The 25595-nt window shown below is 31.3% G+C and overlaps 1 protein-coding gene across 4 annotated transcripts in view; it reads left to right on the top strand.

Annotated features, from left to right (window-relative positions):
• LOC123714492 overlaps window positions 1-25595 on the top strand; it is a 64249-nt gene that overhangs the window by 8295 nt on the left and 30359 nt on the right. For 2 of the 4 annotated variants that reach the window (XM_045668752.1, XM_045668751.1), the window contains exons 1-2: window positions 14928-15014; window positions 21498-22110. In XM_045668752.1, the coding sequence (XP_045524708.1) occupies window positions 21579-22110 (532 nt within the window). In that variant the 5' untranslated portion in view covers window positions 14928-15014; window positions 21498-21578. Of the gene's footprint in view, window positions 1-3598; window positions 3673-3799; window positions 3888-14927; window positions 15015-21497; window positions 22199-25595 lie in introns of those variants that run through there. The other 2 variants (XM_045668753.1, XM_045668754.1) reach the window with 2 other exon arrangements.

The following is a 25595-nucleotide window of genomic DNA, read 5'->3' as shown; positions in this document are numbered from 1 at the left end:
CTATAAAGCGCAAATACGGCCCCACATGGAATACTGTTCTCACCTCTGGGCGGGGGCTCCCCAATACCAGGATAAAGTCTATGAACAACGTTGATCATTTTATCTCATTCTACAATAATTCGATTATTAATCTATATAAATATAATCGAATCGTTGCTAATCACAAATTCGAAGTTGACTCCACCAATTCGAGAACCTTTTTAAATTTATTTCAAAGAAAAAATTTATTCAGAAAACAACAGTCCAGAACAGCATAGCAAAATATTGGTATGTAGTTACTAAAAAGGTAGGTAAAAAAAGTCATATTAAAACAAAACATAGTTTGCGGGGGCAGATAATATTTTAATACTAACGTTTTTCACGTATTTTGAACACCAACGCTTATATTCTAGTAATGACTTTTGTCAATTAAAAAAACACAATATTGTTAGACATTTGATCTAAGGCCAGATAATTTGCATTTAGAATTTAAAATGAAAAAACATTTAACATTTCCGTTACAATAACTCAATTGCTATATTTTAGTTAACTTCCGCTTCTTATATTACTGTACATTAAATTATTTATTATATGCATAAAAATCATTATAATTTCTTGTGAGATCGTATTGACTGAAAAATGTGATACTATAACCAACAGTTACACAAACGACCATTGATTTTTCCTCAAAGGCAAGTACGTGATCAGACTGTCTTCTGCCTTACATACGATATTGATTTTTGATTCTTCGATGTAGCATACCTTTACCGTATGTGCAAGATTTATAGCCAAGTAAAGAACGCGCGACTGACCCAATAAAAGACGCACTATTAAGATATTACCTAAGAGGTATTTGTAGGTATTTATAAAAATAATGTCAAAGTATTGATTTAAAAAAGTCTATTCTTTCAATTGAAATAAGTAATATTTATATATATATATATGTATTACTCTTATTTACATTATAATTATAGTAAGAAACATTGCTGAACAGTGTTTCAGAAATTATTTGAACACAATGCAATACTTCTTGGCTAAATATTCAAAAGCAAAACGTCTAGACGTCACTTTGGCATTCAGTTCATAACTTTCAAATTAGGACTCATACTTCTCCATCACCGAACACCTGACCCAAAAGTAAAAAATAGAACAATACACCAGTACATTCGGCTCCATTATCAGAGCTTAATGAATGAATGTCCAGCTCATTGAGAGTTTCACAAAAGACATTTAGTATAATGAGCACAGGAAATACCTCCGTCGTTCTCACGAACTTTCTGCTTTAATATACGTAAATTGATATAAAATGTGTAATAACATCCTTATAAAAAGCTTATCAGGAAATTGACTTGAAAAAAATATTTGATATTAATGAAGTGTCTACAAAGTAACTTGTTTGGAAATTAAATGTTATGCCTTACCATTTCTATCGTTATTAAAATTTATAACAATATTATTTACGACTTAATGTTGGTTAAAATTATTTTTTTATGTAACAGGTGGTAAACGGGCATGAGGATCCTCGGATGTTAAGTGAGACCGCCGCCCATGTAGACTCACATTGAAGGCTCGCAAGTGCGTTGCCGGCCTTTTAAGAATCAGTACGCTCTTTCCATTAAGGACCCTCAGTGGAATTGGTCCGGAAATTCAGTGGGTTTATAGTGGTGGTGCGCGGCAAATACTTTCTTAAAAACGCTCAGTTGCATAATGATAGACGTCTAGGTAATACGGCTAGTATTTTGTATTCTTGACGTCTGATGATGAATAATCTGAATAAATCGTCTGTACCCTCTCCATGGTAAATGCGGTTGATAATATGAGCGCAGTTCTATGTATGGAAGAATATATCGCTTCAGCCACCAAACAACTGTGATTTGTATGCGTGATTAATAAATAACGCATGTAATTTAACTTACGTTTACTAGTTTTCATATAGGTATAGGTAATAATGTTGTATAGGTAATGGTAATAAAACACGGGACGTTGCGGTTTTTACATATTATCGATCTGCTCGTGTCCCTACTAATGACATAAAATATTGTCAACACAGATTCTTCTTCTTCGTTCTGCCTTACAAACAATCAATTTGACATCTTTTCTGTTGACGTTCATAAGTGTACTTGTTTACCTATATGAATAAAGTTATTCTGAGTTTGAGGCTTAAACCAGTGATTATCAAGACAGCTCTTGAAAATCCCTAACCGATACATCGACTGCACAGATTGTCTCAGTGTATTAGTGATGATGAGACCCATAATTGTCTTAATTTGGTCAAATTTGATAGGCGATCGACCCTGACTTCTCCTGCCATCATTACTTCCATTACCAGTTTGTCGGGACTATCCGGTTCTCTTTTGGCAAAATGGTCAAAGTATCTAAGCACACGTTTGTAAGACGGACAGCTAGTGAAGGTTAAATAAAAAGTCTTCGCAGACACCAGTAATCTAATTTTTTTGAGTTAAAACATGTCTTTTATAGCAGAATTTACTACATATTTTAAAATCAAACCACGATTGTAATAAACCACTCGAAACGTCGAGTTTGTAAATAATGTTATCAATTCTCATTTAAGAACTTTCATGGTACAAAATATCCTCTTTTAATAAGTAAAAAATCATGCAACATATTTATTAACAAACGCGTTATAGTACGCGTATTTTTTTAAAGGACGTTATGATGACTTTGGCGTGACATCAAACAACTCAACGATTATTATTTACTTTTCTACGTAAAAATTTATTTTATTTAATTGTGGTTTACAGAATAAATGTGGTTATCTCGCAACGTTACAGTATCACAAATCAAATATATTTAATGTTAACATAAAACCGAATATATTTTAAGTTAGTTTAAACAAGCGCTGATTTTTATTTATGGTCAAAAATCAGATCAGCAGGTTTTCTAATACACAAAAAGCATGGTTTCACTTAACCAACTCTGAAAGGCAACTGCTTTTATTATTCATTAAAGATGTCCTTAATATTGTTGAAATAGAAATAACAATGACAAATTCAGAATATTTTCCAAATAGTTCATAAACTTAATAATAATTCAAAAGTAATAAATAGTTTAAATGTCCCGTCAAAAATGTTCAGCTAGCCTTAATGCTCCAATAATATCACTTAAACTGTAACTCCTTAGAAACATCAAACCTTTAATCAATTTACATTTCTATGAAGAGAAAACCTATTCAAATTGAGATTGGATAAAGTTAAAATAAGCTTTACGGAGTGCTTTAACGAACTTTCATAACTTTCATGTTTACTCTGCTATTTACCTACTGAAGTTCTATATAATTATTTGGAGATGAATATATTTTCATTCAAATATATATTTGTTAACTTTGATTCGAGTAAATATTTTTTTAATGTTGCTTTCTAACAAAACTTTGCATTACCTATATTATGAAAGGTACCCAGTATGTCTGTCATCCAGTTACCCCCAATAACTTGTCTGCATCGGTGTTACTGATATTATGAAGATACAAGTACTACAAATTCTGCCAATCCCAAATGGGGATGATAGCCCTGGTGATTTTTACGCAAATTGGATTAGTGATTTAGGTTTTAAGGCTCTATTTTAATATATATTTTATGTAATATATATATTAATGTTTCAGGTACAATCGAAACAAAAATGCAGACGAAGAACATAAACCTAACCCAGGAACAGAAGAATCAACATTGTATTGATGTACGTATCTGCCATCTTGTGGTCATATCCAACATTAAATCATAGCATATAAAGCAGCAGAGCCTGTTACTATAGTTCACGCTGACATACCTAGATGGCGCTTACAACGGTCGTGTACCTGTTTCAGAAACTATGCCGCCAAGACAATGAAATGCCTGGAAGCCAGTACTTCCTAACGCAAGTCACGGGCGCAACAGTTGGTTCCACGTATTACGGTCAGTATGAAATTAAATTCAAATGAGCTTCTGATATTTCTCACAGTTCTTTGAAGTATGTAACCAGGTATTGGAAGATACCATCTCTAGTGACATTTTGATGGATAGCCAAATACTCAATATTCTGTACATGAACATTGATTTTTTATTTCATACTGGCTTTTTGTGAACGGCATAACATTAATTAATTTCGAGACAACAAAATTTTTGTAAACAAAAAACAGCAGTAATTAGTATTTACTCAAACGATAAAAGATTAGTAAAACCCAAGAGCCAGCAAATCTCTATTGTAACTTGCATAATAATCTGAACGATGACAGTGAGCTTGCAATTCTTATCCAGAAACTTAAACAGAGGACTTGATACTTAGCGCTAAGTATCACTCAAGGAAGTTATATTAGGTATATTTGGCCTACAGACCGAATGTATCAGTGTGTTGTCTGTTCTGAATTGAATACTCTTAAACATTAACCTTTATTTGCCATCACTATCTTTACTTTACTGTTTTTACGATTTTTACCCATAGTTGTTATAATTAGGGAAACATTATATCATTACGTATATAGTAAATGAGAGGGAACTAAATTATATTTAATATTTCTAACCTACATATAAATAATAATAATAAAAAAATATAAAAAGAAAACTAAAAAAGCATTAAAAAGTTCGGTCCTTGTGGCAGTGTAGCTTTTATGCATCATTTCCTCGCTGTATTGCGATACTTATTTGTTGAGCGAGGAAAGCACCAGCTCTGGGGTTACCGGTGTTACGAGGCGCTATCTTAAATATTTAATAAGCGAAAATATTTGAGCTTTATTGTAATTGTATTGAATATAACGATAATTTTTAGATACTAATCCTGCTAAAGCCACGCAAGCGATGCTGGGGCGGAAGCTAGTGCAAAATCAATTCCATGAACAGGCATTATTCCACTCTTTAATTATATTAGAGACATAATTGAATATCCGTCTTCATCGAACGACCAAATAGTTACGTTTGATTAATCGCAAATATTATTTTCACTTCCTTCCTACATTACAGTTGCTTTCTTACACGCTCATAATACAGTCAATATTTTTGCACATTTATATTCACAATTGCCATAAAAACCGTCTTAAATATCTGTGAAAGTGAATTGTTTTTAAATAAGTTTTCGCGTAAATGGGTGTTCAAACTAATTATTTATTAAAAGGTATTTTTTTATTTATTTGTTTTTTATAAATCTCTTCACTGAGATAACATAACGATTTAGCTTAACTTAATTATAGTAAGTGTAGTAATAAGTTTAACCTAATTTACTAATAACGATACCATTAGAAAGTGTCTAATAACATTACTTACAGTGTCTATTAAGGGGAAACACTCTTCTTGTGTTCTATTTTTCACTTAAGACTTACGTGCACTTACACTAATTCACTAGTTCAAATGGTTTGTCCTCTTCAATCTCTCTAGGCTCGTGGTGTGAGGAAGTTGAATAGCCTCAACATTTACGTATGGTAGAGTTTTGTTCGTGGGCTCCAGGATTCTTTTTAATTATTCTGGTGGTGTCCTAACAGGCAAGAAATAGTTTTAAAAATACTAATATATTTCCCATTTTCATTAAATCAGCCTAATTTTGCTCGTTTATTTGAAGTCTCTGTCAGTAAAATTGTTTTTACGCTGTGATGAAAAGAGATAAATGGTACTTTGTTACGTTTCGACAGATTTATTTAAAAAGAGGGGTAATCTTTAGAATTTTTTTGCTAAAATCCTGTCAGAGTTAAATGGGATTCTACTTGTCAAATTGAAGATCGTACGCGGCAATAAATTTTTATTGATTCAAGATCTTAGACACAGATAGATACTATATAGACTTAGATACAGTCACGTATAGTCGGAATTAAAATTAGTAAAATATCAATCAAAGGTACCAACAGCAATAGCTCTAATATTCTCGAAAGTTTGTGATCGAAACTCATTCTAAGGATCACGACAAACTCCAAACTTCGTTTTCAACTTCGCAACGAATGTTGAAAGAACTACATCGAAATCGTGGTTGAAGACGCACTAAGCCTTAACTTTCTGCCTATTTATACAAGACTGTATTTTCTTGATTATGATGATATTAAGATTTCACAGAACTTCGTTAGGTGTGACTAGAGAGTAACTATAGTGTTGTCTTATGTTACATCGGAATAATTGATAATTTACAACTTCACTTACTTACGTTTAGTAAGTTTAGACTTTCCTTTTTGGTGGTAACTTTCATTTGCACTACCGTGAAAATCTCATTTCTCAAACTCTTACTAATAAGGTATCCTGTTTTACGTTTGTAAATCAAACGGGCTGTGTATTTTCATCAATAAGGCCGCCCAATACCTCCTTAACATTTTAGGTTACCTGATGTTATATGTACTATTAATGTAACGGAAATGCAATGGAAATCGATATCAGTTTTCAGGAGAACCAGTTGATCCCAATAATCTTTCTCAATAATCAAACAAAGAAAATTAAGCATCAAACCCATGGTTACGTATTCAAATGAGCTACGGGATTAATTGCAACATTTTTTGAATTTGCTGACGATATCTAATCACAAATGGGCTTTACAAATGGGTATATAAATGCTGTCAATTTGAAATTAAACCCGTCCAATAAATGACAAGTTGTGGGCGGACGAAATTATAAATCGTTAGTGACATGCGGTTTGTTTCCTGATCGCGGCTTCTAATACAACTTAATTCACAACACCCACAATATGTAAATGGGAACGTTCATGTTTTATTGCATGACTGTCAGCTTCGAGACTTTGTTCGCACGAATATAATATATTAAATAATAAATAAACTGTATTGCGATGTTGCTTTTCATACAGACTCTGGTCATACCTGGTGTATATGACCGGACTCTTTGGAAGTACAATAAAATTGTTAAATTAATTAAGAAGAAACGGCTCAATTATAAGTGTCTTTCCTTCAACCGATTTTGTTCTCTTTGGAGTAGAGTTCCCTTTCCTCTTGGGCCGTGGGGTTCAAGTACACAGGCGCTAATTAAAGATTTAAGTTGGCGCCTGGTAGATATTACTGGTGACCCCGGGAGATATTCCTCGCTCAACGAATGAGTATCGTAATACAGCGAGGAAATGCTGCCAGCGTTAAACGTATACTGCCACGCGACTAATCTTTTAAAATTTACTAATTTTTAATTATTTTGATTATTACGATGTAGGTTAAGAAAATTCTAAATATTATTTATTTGATTGTAATGTTTAGGTTTTATTAAACGATTTGAGTAATATAAATATAAAATAGATTACAAATAATATAATAACAATAACTTGTTTAAATCATACAATCATAAGTCCTTGTGGTTATTACTATGGTAGTAATAGCATTGTTCTAAATATTAAATCAGTTAGGTTAGCTTTAAAGTATATTCAATCATAAAATTAAAAAGGGTAAATTGACTTTATTGCAATGATCCAAGTAATCCAGACTTCAAACAAAGTTCACTAAGTTTTAACTTGAACTTAACATGCCATGGCGTAGTCACTAACCATTAAACCATTATTTGAAACTTAGTTTACTACAATTGCATCCGATACTTTGTCAAAATTCGCATATCCAGGGGTAATGTGGGAGAAAATTATAAAAAGTTTAGATTAATAAAAAAATAAAGAAAAAACACGCGACACGATAAGTCCTACTGTTTCGCCATTGCCATTGTTTCGTATTTTACTGTATATTCTCACCTCCTACAGATATTTGCTATCACAACCTTCTTTATCACGATTGTAGTATTTTTATAAATGACAATAAGGAGAAGAAAACTTTCTAGAAAAAATATGTGCGTGTACTAGTGTACACACGTAAGAAGTGAAACTTCTTTATGACCTTATTTTTCGAAAACACAATTATTTCATTTTACCTTATTACTACTAAGATTATTACAGAATTTAATTAATTGTAATAGAAATACTACTATCATTGGTATCGTTATTATATATATTTGTTATTAATGGCTTCGAATCTCTTCAAATCAACCGCGGTAGGTAGGTACAATAAAAAGATGACGCGTAACGGAAAAATGTGACGGTTTATTTATAAAGAAGTTTCGCTTCAATAACCAAAGAATTGTAGTCCTTAATAACAGAATTAATGTACATACACATATAGTTATAGTCTTAAATTAAAATATTTACAATATTATATGGTTTTGTAGTCGACATTCTATGAAAATTATATATAAGCTATTACTCTGCCAAGGTCTTCATTTAAGGATCCTTCATGTCCATCTGATCCAAGTGCATTGCATACGCCCATTAAGATACTAACTTTTAACAACCCCATTACAACATAATTGTTTCAACTTTATATTTTTATATTTCTTAGATATTTAGCCGAAAGAACATTCAGTATATTAATTACTACGCTATTTATTATTGACCTTACATAAATGTCACACACATAATATCTAACAGTACTTGAACACACTATAATCAAATGTAATAATCGATTAGTCGCTAAATGGATGAAATGTCAAATTTAATATTACCTTATGCAATGTATGTTGAATTTTCAACAAGCATTTTTATGTAACCATTAATTTGGTGGACATATACACATATCGTGAGAAAGAGATATATATATATATATATATATATTATTTTGCTGTTCAACATACATAAGGCACTGAGGCACAGTAGACCAGTGAAAAGATAGAATGATGCAGAGGTCTCCCATTTCTGTCATATACTCGTAATATAAGATATAAATTCTAAGCCATATCTTTTTATTGTTTTAAAATAACACCGTAAATCATCACCTTGACGGTCAACTTCCACGGTCCGCCTCACAAGACACTTTCTTATGCGAACTAGCGAACTGTGAAATCGACTCCTAGTGGAGTGCTTTCCTGGGAGACGACTTCCAATTTTTTTATGAAAGAGTATACTCCCCCCTCAAAGGTAACGCAACCCCCACTAAAATAGGTGTCCATGGGCTTCGATGACTGTCCTTTTTGAGCGTCCCGTAGGCTGGTTTGTAGACGTATAAAAAAACTTACACGGCAGAATATAATGGTAATAGATAATTTTGTACATGTTTGTTACATCGACACGTTATTTATTTTTGTAACAGTAATAATATTACGAAATATATATAGGTCGCGTTAAGCAATAAACTGCACCTGTCGAGCGGGTGGTGTTAAAACGTGGGGTGGCACCTGTGTTAGTTCAGGGCTGACTCGGCCATTAAACGAGCGAGGTAAACATCAATATCAATAATCAGAATTGTTTTATTATATACGTAGTAACATTATAAACCTTTAAAGTTCGCGAGGATTTACGTTAACGAAGTTCCAAAGTCCCCAATTGGCTAACGACTCTAACGGGTACAGTACGTCTGGTTCACGGATATTTTATCTGACATTAGTGGCTCATAATAGAATTTCTAGTGTACAATTTGTCCATATTGATATATATTTCGATGTATGCTGTGTCAAATCATAATTCACGGCATACCTTTGATATATTGAGCTCAATTTAAAACTCTGAGCCTATTCACAACTAAGTATATAAGGGTAAAGTTCAGAATTGAGGCTGAGTGCAAACTTGCAAAAATGCCAACTCAAACCCAAATCTCTCATTTCATGGTTGTTCACTCTAAAAAAGACGGTTAGGGTTGATCGAACTTGTTCTTATTTATAAACAAAGGAAAAGGCTTCATTTTTATGTCACTGGAATAAGAGACATCGTGTTTCTTGTTTGTCGATATAGTGGTAAATATAATTTTCATTTAAAAAGAATGGTAACCATGGTAACAAATACGTTGATATCGATACCTACGTCTACAATCTAATGTAAGTGCGCAACGAATAGTACATAATGTACTGCTAATTGTATAATTTATATAAAAAAATATTTTTTTAAGATTTAAGTTGGCGCTTGGTAGATAGTACCGGTGACCTGGAGCTGGTGCTTTCCTCGCTTAACGAATAAGTATCGCAATACAGCGAGAAAATATTGCTAGAATTAAAGGTACATGGGCATAGGGACCAAACTTTCTAAGTTTTATTTATTATTAATAATAATAATGTATTGCAAGAATATGGTACAAAAATGTGTAAGGTGGTACAATCGTAAGTTCGCATATTCTGCCTAACACAATAGCGCGCAAATTTGTCTTTAAAGGAATTTTAAACTTTACATTAATAGTCATATAAATTGGCCAATTCATATATTATTTGTATCGATCATATCATATCCTACTATAGTGTCTCACGCAAATAATCATTTATTGAATAATACATTTTTCTAAAAGTAACACACCAAGTCGATTTTAAAGACTCTAGTCGGAAGATCTTTCAATTATTTTGGTAAATTATTGTAAACCTTAATTGCCATACAAAAGGTGTTTTTCCTAAACAGTTCCAGATTGATTTTTGACACAGATAATTTCTCCCCATGTCTAGTTCTTACTTCGACTTCTACATTAGAGTTAAAAATATGTATGTTTCTGTGCGAATAAGGACACTTCTATTTTTTTAATATAAATACAGGAGGGGATAAATTTTTGATCTTCTTAAATAAAGGAAGGCTCCACAAATTGCTCTAATTTTTATATTAATTTTTATATTTTTCATATTTATGAATGTTTAATATCATATAATCTTATAATCATCATCATCATGTAATCTTAACTTATAAGAAAATTTAATTACTGTATTTTTGTGTAAATTAAATAAATAAAACTAAAAAGTCTTGATAAAAAATTGTTCAAGTTTCGCATGTTAGTTTTATAAATGTATTTTAATTTACATGGTGCTGCTACTTCCAAACTTCTCTTCGTCGCGTCTTTTAATTTAAAACATGATTTAGTGGACGAACCATTGCATTTAATAGAGAATGACACATTTGCACTAAACTTCCACGAATTTGATGGGGAAAAACTCAAAGGTCCCGGGTTCCAAAGGCCTACTACTAAGTACTAAGGGGGCTACTTTAAAATAATGACTAATACAGGCACTGTCTCCGTATTTCCTAAAAGGCCGTGGTTTTTAAACTGACGTTTATCATACACTCGATACGGTATCCAATGAATATATATTGTATAATCATGTAGCAGAGGTGGCATTCACCAAATAAACAATTTCAACACTTTAGAAGGTAAAGCAATTAAAAAATATTTATTCTAAACATAATCACTGAGTCCAAAACCTTGATATGGATATGATTGATGTTTATAAAGCGATTAATAACATGTTCTAATCGAAACAAAATACCGATATCTTATTTAGTGACAGGAAAAAATTTGAATATTCATTGATGTTTAAATTAATACAGAGTTATTGGATGTTAGACATAGACAAAAATCAAAACTTGATGATAGTTTCAATTTACGTCCAGTTAAGCGACGGTTTAAGGTTTAATGTATAGATCATTTCAAAGCTTCAATGCAAAATGATATACTAGTGATAAGAAAAAACTTGACTACACTGAAATAATGGAATGTAAATTCTTTTTATTACAAACTATATTTCATTTTTAAGCTGCCTCAAATATACGAATTAATCCCAATCGCAATAGAGAATAAATGTCTTTAGAAGAGAAGTTGATGTGTGTTATGTATACCTGATGTTCGCATTTTCAACTTATCAAACTATTGCGGATTGAAGTTACTGGAAAAAATACTTGCTGGCCTTCCTTCCTAGGCCTTTACATACTCCGCTGATGCAAAGGTCCGCATATTGTCCGTATAAAAGAATTGCTCCACGTTTGCCTCGATAAAAGTCGAGAATGGCTGAAAAGATTTGGCTAGTTATCATCATGAAATATTTGTGGAAGTTCAAGGATCAAACGGTGAAAAACGAAAATTAAATATTCATATAAATGGGAAATAACTGATGTCTTTTGTCTTTAGATATAAAGTCAGTTGGTTGTCATATATTAATACATGACTTCAAAAATGTGTGTTTTATGGCTGTAGTATGTAGTCTGATCTCTTTAATCTGTTTTATGTATTATCCGTAGTTTGTATTTTTGTATTATCCGTAATCTATCTTATGAGTCGTAAGTGATATATGAAAACCGGCTATTAATGATGTAAGCACGTGATAATTAACTATGTTACACCACGTCACGCTCTGTGAAGCGCGGCGAGCTTCTTTCGTTGAAGCTTATTTAAATGTCGAGTAGGAAGAGTGCAAACCGTTCTAACTATTAAAGTTACCAGTTATTTGAAGCTATTGTTAGATTATCGGACTTGTTTTTTAAACTCTATCAAACAAAACACATCATTTCTATAAGGTGATATTATATAATGATTAGTTTCTATCATATAAGTGAAGTCAGGTTTTAATGAAATTTTTTGCACTACGTAATTTTAAGTATCGTAATAACTATATCGAAATTTGACGTGGCTATATTACAATAATTGTAGAATATCAATTCCGTCAAAAGGAAATTATAATTGTTTTTACAGACAGGCCTTCATTTGGCTTCTTTGTCATCCTCTTAATGTTTAATAATTTGCTAACGTATTTCCATATTATATGTTGTTTACATTATAGTTAGGAATTTCGTTACCTAATAATTATTTTTGCAGTAATTATGTCAAACTCCATAGACGTAATTTATAAATATCTCATTATGGGATTAAAGTCAGCATGTAGAATCTTAATCTACATACATCTAATCTAAATCTCAATAGCTGTACCGCCCCTTATGTGCCTCTGCAAGTATCTTTCGCCATCCCAAACTATCTCGTGCTTCTTGCAACTTCGTACACAGCTACGGTCTACCGCATTTTCTCTTAGCACCAATTTGTGTGTTAAAAAAGGACTTTGGACTTCTGAACCACAGTACTGAAAGAAATCTATATTAGTATTTAAGTAAAATGTAAGAACAATTCAATCTCCCAAAATTATGAATAAAATACATATATATATATATATATATATATTCAAATATATACAAATAACATAGGTGAGGCAATACATAAAACAAATAACGATTTATAGTTTTCGTCGGTTACATAAAAGTCAAACATATATTTAAAAACACATTACGATCGCCGACTTGTTATTACACCCATGTAAGAATTATGTACTATTCATTATATACTGAAATATAGAGCGTGCGAGTATAACAAGGCTACGGAAGTTATATTTAGTTAATTCTAATTCTAATTTTGATGTTTTATAATATATATATTTATAGATATTAATGAAGTAAATAACGGCTTTATTAAAATATTCACAAACGTAACGACTAAACAATTCTGAGCGTAATACTGGCCACTGATCTATTATCCTATGTGGTAGGATATATGAACTCATGTTAGCATGAGTATCCCATATGACTTCTTAATAAGCACCAAGATTAAACAAAACAATTCTCTTTGTATTAGAATATATGTTGATTTGATAGTGAAGTTTTCTCTAAGTGAACCTGTTCAATTGACTGTAAGACTGTTAAAGTAACTTCCCCCAAGTTGCGATGACCACTGGACCCAAACCCTGGTGCCATTATGTTATGCAGCCACGTGTGACAGACGGTACGGCACTGATTTATGTAGACCTATGTAGTTTTAGAACTTCCATATAAATTAAATAGTGTTCTGTGAATTGTAATTTTGATGACGAATGGAAATATTTTCACCAATAAATAAATATTTCCATCATGCGTGGACGATGATTGTTTATATTGATTAAATTATAATAATTATATTTATTTTTAACACACACATATACAATATTTATAATATTCTAAACCTACACAGAATTAATAATAATAATTAAATACAACAATGTTTTTAAATGAATTATCAAATCCTTGGCCTACCAATATTTTAACGAGAAATGAGATGTCTGTAACGACTATTTCACGATTACGATTTCACGAACTCTTTCACTAAGAAGGAAAGAAAGAAAGAAATTTATTGTACACAATATACGGCACTAGCCCCCTCACTAGGATTACACCCATAGCATAGCAGCCAGTCTCTTCTTTTTCACATGTTAACTGTACTTTACTTTATCATATCTACAAAAAAAAATATAATTAAACTAATTTCCACTATAAGAATATTTTCTGTATCAGCATAGGACAGGTTGACAAGATATTGTTTGAAATTTTTAGTATATGTAATGTTAGTTTAGAAATACTAGTGATAATTATTGCTAATTTTGTTTTTAAGGTTTAAGTGGTTAAAGACGAAAGGGGAAAAAGCAGAAAATTCACTATAAGAATGCTATATATGTTATATGCTTTCATCATCGGATGTCAAGGCAGAATACAAAATATCATCCGTATCACTTCGACATCCGTCGTTCCGCAACTCAGCGTTTCTCAAGGCAGTTTTTACCGAACCCATGCGACGTAGAATCCATCAAGGAAAGTGCGTATCAGCTTATAAAAGGCAACTCACTTAACATCTCATCATAATAATCTTATAATTATCTTAAATAATCGGATAAAATTCACATGAAATAAATGGCATAAATACACCAGCTCCTCTAATTAGCGAAAATACGTCTTAATATATACAAAAAGTACAATAATTTTTATTACCTTAACCGTACTTTTGACAATTAGCCATCATGAGGTTTATTTGTTAACCGCCTCTGATGCTTAATTAGTCACATGCTTTAATTTGTCAGAGTGGAGTTTAAATTCCAGAGGAATAAAATTGGGGCCGACATAATTCACCATTTAAGTGCCTGCTTATTTCATGATATTACACCAACTAATTACTTATTTATAAAATATATATTATTTATTTCGTTATTATTACTTGTCAACGAATAAGTATCGAAATACAAGTAGGAAATGCTGCCAGCACTATATTTTTAATATATTGGATTTAAAATACAATTGTTATATATATCAAAATATTTATATCAAAACGCGCCATTGTTGCAATAATGATTTTTCATGTATTTTACAATGCCAGTCTATTTTTCTCATGTCTGCGACGTCACAGTATTGAGCAGTACGAAAGTTTGTGGTTTGTGAGACGCTCAGTTTTATTCGTGCGCTTGCGTCTCTATGTGCCCAGTTCGCACATTTAAAGTTTTTTTTAAAGAAAATTTGATTTTGTGCGAAATGTGAACAGTGTGTGCGAAATGTGCTAATTAGGACTAGTGATTGTAATTTATCAGATTTTTTAAAACTATTGAGGCTCTTAAATTAAACTATTTTTAAGAAATTCGTATCCTATTAAAAATATTTAAAATAAACAAAGTAATAAAACTTGTTAGAAATAGACTATGAACAGCAATAAATCCTTTACCCAACATTAGGACGCCACCCACTCTTATCTCAAAAAATAAATTACATACATCCTTTCCAAGTCGGTCAGACGATTAAACCACCTTCAGATTAGATAACAATTTGACTCATTATTTTATTCAAAACAACTTACTATAACAAGTAGTTTATAGACGACATTAAATATATATGGATCTATTAAGAACATATAATGCATAAAGATATGAAGACATTACTCTAAATAGGTCATATTCATAGATTACAAAATAATATTTAATAATCTCTATAAAGATTACTATTTCCGCTAATTACCTAAGAGGACCGTTTATGGCACTCAACCGAGTGTGGAGTTACGTTCTCTGTATAACAGCACTCATTATGATGTTATATGCAGCATGATTACGTACGAATTGTTGAAATATATGTGATGTAAAACTTAATAATCGTAGGAAAATGTTAAAAAAATTTGCGGAATTAATTACACTAAATATCGTTCAAAGAAAGTAATTTTCGTTATTTGTTATTAAATAAACTATATGTACCACATGTACTCACAGATATAAAAAAAGCTCAACTTTAATGCCTGGAGAACACCGTGATACATGTTAAAATACGACTAAGGGCAATACTTTTATGACATTGGAAATATGTAAATGATATGACATTAGTCATGTAGTGTGGACACAGTTTCCGCACTTAGATGCCCATTAAGTTCGTTGTGGATTAATAATTAAAAAATGAATACATATTTTTTACTGATTTTAGGCAAATTAAAGAAAACTGTTCCATCACAAAAAAAATTACAGTGTATCATCTTATATTTCATAATATAAGCCTGTATATTTGAGAAATAAGTGAACAATAGCAGTCGCAATCTTTACTTAATCTGTCCTTCATAATAAAACAATGGGTATCGCAATTTTTGATATTAGATATAAAGTCTGTTCGCAATGACGATATTGGCGAGGTCTTGCTAATTAGGACAGTCCATAACGGTTACGAATAACATTGCGTCTACGTGAGGCTAATATTTGCTTAGTTTTATTATTACTTCAGTGTTTTACTCTTTTACTATAAAATTTAAAAAAACGTGTTTGCTAGTCAATTTGACTTAGAAGGACTAGTAAGACTTTCAAGTAACGAGCGTACAAATTCTTAAAAGAGAGTGACCATCAGTCCGTATCACTTAAAATTAGGTGAGCCTGCTGCCCGTTTGCTACCGGTTCTATAGAAACCATTTAAGATAGCCCTTCATTTTAGCTCAATTTAAAATTATAGGAATAAAGTCTAGTTGCATACAATACATGTGCTCTGATTAACATTTAAACATCTTACTATATTCACGCTTATATAGGAATTTTCTAACCAAACAATATACGTTATTAACTTTGAAAATAATACTAGGCTTACATTGAACAATTTAACTTAACAGAAGTGACACAATGTCAATTGTCTAAAGAGGAAATAATTGCAGAAAAATCATTTACCACAACATGCAAAAATAAATCTCTGCCAGTCCGAAGTTAGAACAGACCGCTACATTAAGCGTTAACTTTGAATAAACTATCAATACTATGTTTTCAACAAGTACAATTCATGTGAAATTCCCTCGCTTGTTAAAATTTGCTTATTTTAATTATTTTTGTTATCCGTTATAATTACACTGATAAAATTGTGAGAAGTTTACACAACTAGAAGCCTGTGTTCATCTTAATTACGTACGTGATCTGTAACAAGGCTTTACGAAACATGTACTAAGTCACATATTATTCAAATTAATTATGTTTTGTAGTAAAAATTGTGTTGTTTCATAATTTACTGTTGGACTAAAAAATACTTAAGCTAACATAGAAACAATATTTTTAATATATTTGATTTAATTATTCAATATAGTCTCGAGAGGGATTCAAGGATCTTATAGTAGTCATACAATTTTTCGATACCATTTTTATGGTGCGTCTTTAGCTTCAAAATAGGCTTCAGTTTCAGCGTTGGGGGCAATTCGAAGTCTATTTTATGGAATTATGCCATCATTTGTGACACGGTACATTGTTTTGACGAAACAACACTTTCTTCATCTGTAAATGGGGTTATTTTTCTGCAATTATGTCCTTGAAACGCTCAAATTTTGTCAAGAATTAGTAATTAACGTTAACTCCGTTCCAATCTAGACAATTTTATCTTTGTACAAGCAGCCACTGTGTATATATATAAATGGGTTATACCAGTAAGAAATCAAAGATCAACAAACAGTGAGTCGGTTACATAAAATACGTTAGAAATCGCGTGCAAGACCTCAATAAATACGAATGAATAAAACGATCGTTAACATCCCTACTTTACATCTTTATTAAAGCTTTAAAATCTTTGGCTATTAATTTATTTTTTACAAATATCTTACAGGTATTTACTGATCTTCGTGTCAAATTAAGGTCTACTACAAATTCAAATACGTTAATGTGTTACACAGAAAATAAAAGATATATTATTATTAGTTTGCGTTCAAATAAACACCGAATCTCTTCGACCTAATCACGTTATAAGTCTAGATAAATATAAAAGATATTTAGAAAAGATACATAAAGATAAAGATAGATTGATAGAAAGTCTAGATAGATAAAAATTGGTATTTTTCTATGTCCTTCTACCCTACGAAAATTTTCTGAAAGAAATCTGTAACCTCAGAATATATATGTAATATTTAACATATCAATGGATAATACTTTATAGCACTTATCGTATACACTGACTGACTGACTTTCCTTATATAAAAGAGTTCAACGCGCTCACCCAAGATTCACACAATACAAAGTTTTACGGAAAATTTTCATTGTATTGAAAGTAACTCTTTGTAGCCTAGATTTCCATTGTAATACCATTAATTTTAAAACTGGGTATAAAATTACAGTCGCCATTTTATAACTTTCTCTAAAGAATCTATCACTTATAAGCTTTCGTTCTGAAAATTATATAGATTAAATATACGTCCAATATTGTATACTAACTATAATTATACATTTACTACAGTTGTTAGAAAAATTAATCAGTTGCACTGGTCTCTTTTCACAAAACTACATAATTCAAAATCATTTATACATTTAGGGGTAACATAATGTACAACTATGAACGTCAATAAAGAAATTCATAATGCTTCTAATTTTACATTTACTGTATACAGTATAAATTGACATTATATTATTGATAATATAATTACGTTACATTATAATTACATTGATAATATAAACCATACTAAACGTAAAGGTTGATTAGGAAACTCTATTTCTGTTTATTAATGAAGGTAGTTCATGAGAAACGAACGGATACCGATCATTTTTGTGGATAAAAACAAGAATGTAGAAGTATCTTATACTAAGTTATTTTGCCAAAAACTACATCTAAGTAGTTAAGACATTGACCTCAAAGAAACGGAACTTCAGCAAATTGGTCAAAAACAATGTTCTGATACGTCATTAATTAACTTACACAATAGACTAGACCTGTATTGTTCAACCCTACTGTTTCGGTCTAGAAATTGTTGAGTAGTACTATCTTAATCTATACAGGTCCACCATCACAGAATGTATAACTGTAGAGTTTCTACAGGGATCTTTAAGGTATTTTATTTATAACAGGCCAGGCAGGTAAATAGTAAGACTTATTGAATATTAAGTTTATACTCAAAAATGGATCATTACAATTCTAGAAGGCTTGCGAGTGTTACTGGACTAAACTTATAAAGTTATCTATAGCTAAATCATTTAGGATATGTAGTAATTGTTTGCGTTCAATTTATCAAACAATACCATCAGCCTATGTCGAAATCTTCAGCAAGCTTATCAAAATATAGTTCTTAATACTCATTTATATATATTTTTTTAATTTAGGTAGCCAACAGATTTTATAAAAATTACAAATAAGTAATTACCTAATAAATTAACTTTATATCATATTTGTTTTATTAAGAATGTCAAATTGAGAAAATAAAATTTCTGGGCACAAATTCTACATATGGGAACTTACGAGAAAAGTTATTTTTATTTGTGTTAACCTGGAAAAATGTGCCTTATTTTCCATCTAGGCACAGAAAATTTAATATGAGATAGACAAATAAATCGTTATATACTATTAATTTAAGTAAAGTCAGGAATTCAAACATAAATATTCATTTATATAAAACAAATTTATTAACATTCATATATTTTTCTTAAATTGTATGTTATTATTGGAAAATAATTTTTCTATACAAAGAAAATCTATTATGTGAAAATGCTACTAGCTATATGTAACGAATAAACTTTCGTTTTTATTAAATATTAAAACCTAAAGAACTCGTGAACATAATTACTCTTAGGCAATTTAAATGTAAAAGCTTTCTTAATGGATCCTTAAAAGCATTTGAATAATTATCTCCGAGCTGTTAATATTATGCTCGTGTTAGGATTTAAAAGACATGATTCATGATCTTATATTATCTATAAATTCATGCGTGAAGGCGAAAACTTTGAATATTTTAGGGAGTTTGCAATTATGCAATTTTCACTTCACTTCAGTTTTTGTTTTGCTGCTAGTAGTACTTAGATTAGAAATTGATATATTAGAGATATTCTATAAAAGTGGCGAAAATGATTACTTATCACGAAATATTTCTATAAAAACCGAAAAAGCAATCAAAATGAAAGAAATTCGGACGGAAATCATTCATGCATAATCCCGTAGAAATCCTACTTCTAGCTTACACATTTACAAAAAATGTTTTCTAATAACTATTGTTCTAATTCTGTCATTGTACCAAATTTAATTATGTAATATATAATCTTTAAATATAAAATAATTTATGTGACTCAGTTCTAAGTATTGCTATGATGTCCTGTTGTCTCATGCAGGCGTAAAATCCAAGAAGTTGCGCGTATCATAAACACCACACCTTATATTACAAAGTCGGTATACGCAGCATTTTACGAGCTTTGAAATGCAAATTAAGAGGAGTCTGAGATACTACTTTAAATGTAACTAAGCTTACACATAAAACACTATAGATTGTCCTTTTAAGCTCTGATACTATTAGACATGGGTTCCGCATTTGTTTTGTATGTTTTTAGTGTTTATTACACTTGTTGCACACAGCAGTATTTGTCAGTATCTGTCTATTTCTTACATAGTTTTATTCATTTTATATAAGACAAGCACTATTGGCACATCATGTATACATATATTCAATTTACATTTGTTTTATGAGAATGATACAGTTTTTATGACTTGTAACTTATTTTAATACACCCACAATAAAATTATAAAAACAAATACCTGCTTAAAAGCATCGCCTTAAGTCAACTCTATATTTGGTAAAGTAATAAATTACAAATTTGGTAATACTTAAACTGGATCTAGACCTCACCAATCTTAATTAATTAACAAGTAGTAGCTTCATATCTAAATGTTTGTAACTGTCTATACATACTATTATTAGCATACAGCAACCAGAAAGTCGTCAAATACATCATAATATAGTTAAAGGTTTTGTAAGGAATTAAGAGATACAGTTTACTAACCGATATGGACAAGAAATAAAAAAAATGTATACGTGTACTAGTGTTCACACGTAAGAAGTAAAACTTCTTTATGACCTTATTTGTCGAAATATGATCTACTATATGCAACTTTACAGAAATTGGTTAAACAAAGTTAAATTAGATAAAGCTTAACAAAATGCTTTTATTATCATATACATGAATACAATGAATACAATAATAATGCAATTATTTCATCATATTACTACTAAGATTATTACAGAATTTCATTAATTGTAATATAATTACTACTATCATTGTTATCGTTATTATATATTTTTGTTATTAATGGCTTGGTATCTCTTTGAATCAAGCGTGTTAGAGACAACAAAAAGATGGCACGTAACGGCAAAATGTGACATAAACCTGTATTATGAAAATAATATAAATCTATTCATAGTATTTATTTCGCGAGTATCTGTTAAGGGACTTATTATTATTCAAATCACGTGATTGAAAATTCTCTTTTCAGAATAATAGTTGATACAAGTTTGATAATATCTATATTAAACAATAGAACAGGAACATGTGTGTAACATTCGGCCAAATACAGCAACAATGGCGACACTCGCCTTTGTTACCCACAATTCATACGTCTCCAAATATAACCTTTGGAAATAACTTTGATTATGCAATCATAAATGTAATTGTGATGAAACCGATATAAAATATCAGTTTTTATTACAACAAACCATATTATAAAATCGTTACTAACTTAAAAATTATATATATGATTGCAAACTGCATATTTCTATAAAAGTAAAACCACATTTATCTTACCCATTTTAATATTAGAGCCTCAATAGTTCGCTATAACAGTTCTTCGTGCAACAAATGAGATGATAAAGGTATTCATAACACAGCATCAACAATGTAATGGCTAAAACGGTCAGAAAAGTAAAACGTGGTAAAGCTAAAGAATCAAGCAATGTCATCAAAGCACCAGCGATAGTAGTCACTTCCCCAGATAATACAGAAATGACTGTTAAAGCAATCGACTCGCAAAAAATTAACGACTCCAACGCTATCAATGAGAATAAAAACAAAATGGACTTCAACGTAAATCAACTCATTGCTGAACTATCAGAGAACTCACATGCTTCTAAAGGTGAAATCGAGCAGATACAACGGAGACTTCTACAGCAGGCAAATGAGATTCTTAAAGTCAACGCCTTTGTAAATCCGGAGCCTCGAGTAATAAGCGCGACGCAGAAAGGTTCCATCTACGGAATTCCACATACGAACGGGCTAAGTCTCGCTCAGGGTGCTCAATTAGTTCCCGAGAAGTTAACAAATAATTCTAGTGCAATGATAAGCACGCAAAGGGTCACAGCTGAGGCGGGAAGTTTTTTCTTCGAAACAGGTTCTGCCTCGCGCGTCGCCAGTCCGCGCGCCGCGCCCATAAGAGGTGAATGTCTACATTTTAAGTTTTATTAAAATGTGTGTTATTTAATTTTTAGTGCTTCTGTGGATTGTTTATTGCTGAGGGAATTTGGGTATGTCTTTTATTTAAGGTTGAATTTTGAACGCAAAATTTAGTTAAGCGCTACGTAAAGCATACCTGTTTATGGATGCGTGCTCTTATTAATACATTTGACTGACTTAAGTCTAGTCAACCCAAAAATTTACAAGTGGAAGTAATGTTGCATAATAACTCTAATAGTTGAATCCAGCTATATAAACATGTCTTTCCAATTTATAGGTATGATTTTATCAATGCTCATAAAATAACGAAAACTAGATTATTGAGTGGATTGAAAAAGAGCATTTCAGTTTAGCAATTGTTATATTTCTATTCGAGACAAGAACCCTAGACACAAAAGCTTTCCTTTTTTACGACACAAAAAGTTATTTCTGTATATGTAAACTGTGACGTGTCTTTTAATTGTTTAGTCGGTTTTCATCTTCTGTGATTTTTGAAACGTTTGTATCCGAATTCACAGCAAGATGAGTACGTAATACCATTAAAACTGTTATTAATTTATTTCTATTTTATTTAAGTACTAACAATACATGAATGAAATACGAGTATAAAACTGTGCGTGGCTTCGTACGAACTCATACTCGAAGTATCCATAATAATCGTTTAAATGCCGCCCATTTAAAAGATCTCAGGTAGACACGAATCCTAACTGAATCCATTAAAAATAATGGGTTGATTTGGCAATTGCATGAGAAAATGCGGTGGGATTTTTAAACTTGATTCATTTTTAAGTTCAATAAATAACCAAATTATATCTTTAGCAAACGCGAGTACTACACATTTAAATAAATATTATTTAACGGATTAAAAACACGAGTTTATTAATTTCGTCTCTACGACTATCTGTGTATAAAACATACGTTTTAAAGAATACTTAGTCTTGTTATTATAAAAATACAATTTTTTATTGATAATATGTAACCCAAACGCAGGTTCTTACCGTTTTTTTTTTCAGTAAACAACCAATGTGATGTATAAATGTTAGCTATTTTAAAAACAAATTTTACTATCAATTTAAATGTCTTAAAAGTTGAATTGTTTTAGCGTCTAATCATTATATATTGTGAAATCATTCAATTGATGATTAAGTTGGTGGAATTAGATGAAGAGATAATCATATTCCCATAGAAAACCAGTTAGAGGACGTAAGCATTCCAGCGTAGACTAAGATCTACAATAAAAAATTAATAGACTTAGTTTTATAAAATCGATATTATCGATATTTTCCGTATTTTTTGACATTATCAAACGTAGAACGATAGATATAATGTTACTTTTATTGTATGACGAATTCAAATTGAATATACATCATCATAATTATAGTAAGAAATTCAGAATGGAATGCTTAGACAAAGACAACAGACAACGTGCCTTAGGGAGCAGGTAATATCATGTTCTATGGCTATGTTTTATACATAAAAGAAACAACATTAAAATTAGTTTAATAGCCTCGACATTAACGTGATGGTGGAGCCTGGATCCAGTAATCTTTTTAATTATTCTGGCGACGTGCTATCAGTAGAAATAATCTTTAAAAAATACTAATATATTACTATAGATATTTGTCATTAGATTAGTCTAATTTTGTCATTGGAATGAAGTTTCAGTGACATTGTAGTGATGTCTTACATTGAGGTCCAAAGCACGATTCCATATAATTTTTTTTATAAAGAAGTTAAAACAATTATGTACTTTAAGTCTTCGACGTTTCAAATATAAATTAATATCTATTATATGAATCACTATGAAATGTACTTATTGAAAACCTCTTGTAAGTAGACCTTTCATTGATATTAGTACTTACCGGGCGATTATTTGTTTTTAAAATGGCAGAAATGTTTCTATGCCTATTAAGATTGCACATTGCATTCCTGCATGGAAACTCTTACTGCGAATATCTGTTTGGAATTTAAATAAGAATATTATGGTCAAGATTGAATATAGAAGACAAGTTAACTTTTTCATCATTAAAGTACTTTGACTCTATTGCGAAAACAGGTTTTAATTTAACGTATCTGATATTGTATAACGACAGACATTTATGCACAAATTAGAGACCAGTTACTATTTACAAGGTAACAGTAACCATAGTATCTATCACGTATCTATACTAAGTTCACATTTTATGTTTATCTCCATCCACATTTGCTCTTTCGGTGAATAACTGTCTTTAACATGTATTCGTATCGTATTAGCACAAGGACATCTACGCAGTGCACCAAATCTCACTTGCTTATTATCCAGTAGTCCAGTTTGTTATAATCATAATAAACTATAACCATAAAACACGAACATTGCTAAATATAAGTTGTATATTGTTATTCATGTACAGTTACTTAAAATTAAAAAGATATATTTAAAGCTTAAACTACTTCTTATCTATATATTAGGTCCTTACATATGAAATTGACGTTTTGTATGGGAGGAACAAAACGTCGAATATTTTTAAATAAAATATATTTAATTAATCAAAGTATGAACCATTGTTTTCTATGCACTTTTGCCATCTCATAGGCAGTTCATTGATCCCTTTACTAAAAAATTCAGTCGGACGGGAATCAATAAAATCCGTGAAGGCGATTTGGACTGCCCCATCAGAGTTAAATTTTTTCCCTTGCAAGAAGTTGTCCAAATTTCGAAAAAAATGGTAATCTGTTGGAGCAAGGTCCGGGGAGTACGGAGGATGTCTTAGACAGTCCAATTGAAGCTCTTCTAATTTGGTAGCCGTCTGTTGTGCAGTGTGTGGTCTAGCGTTGTCGTGAAGTAGCAGTGGCGTGGAGCGATTGACCAGCCTAGGTTGTTTAGCCGCTAGCTTTTCCATCATGGTTTGCAATTGCTGATAATAGACATCAGCCGTAATAGTCTCGCCAGATTTGAGAAAACTGCAATGAACAATACCGGCACTAGTCCACCAAACGCTTACAAGTAACTTTTTTGAGGTTAATTTTCGCTTGGGGCAGGATTTGGCTGGCTGGCCAAGATCCAACCATTGCGCTGAGCGCTTCCGATTATCGTAAAGAATCCATTTTTCATCACAGGTAATGATTCGGTTTAAAATACCTTCATTATTGTGCCGGTTCAGTAACGTAGCGCAGCAGTCGACGCGCGTTTGCCGGTTTGCTTCAGTCACTTCGTGAGGTACCCACCTTTCAAGCTTTTTAATCTTCCCAATTTGCTTCAAGTGAATTAAAACAGTTTTATCACTAACACCGCAGCCTGCAGCTAACTCGGACGTGGTTTGCGATGGATCCGCTTCCACAATAGCCTTCAATACTTCATTATCAACTTGGGCCTCAGGCCGTCCACGGGGCTTGTTCCGCAGGTCGAAATTACCAGAACGAAAACGTTGGAACCAAAAAAGGAACTGTGTTTTCTTTTGCAACATGACGGCCATACACATCATTCACCCT

The sequence above is a fragment of the Pieris brassicae genome, chromosome 9, assembly GCF_905147105.1.
Source record: "Pieris brassicae chromosome 9, ilPieBrab1.1, whole genome shotgun sequence".
Lineage (NCBI taxonomy): Eukaryota > Metazoa > Arthropoda > Insecta > Lepidoptera > Pieridae > Pieris > Pieris brassicae.
This window is presented reverse-complemented; position numbering and strand designations above follow the sequence as displayed.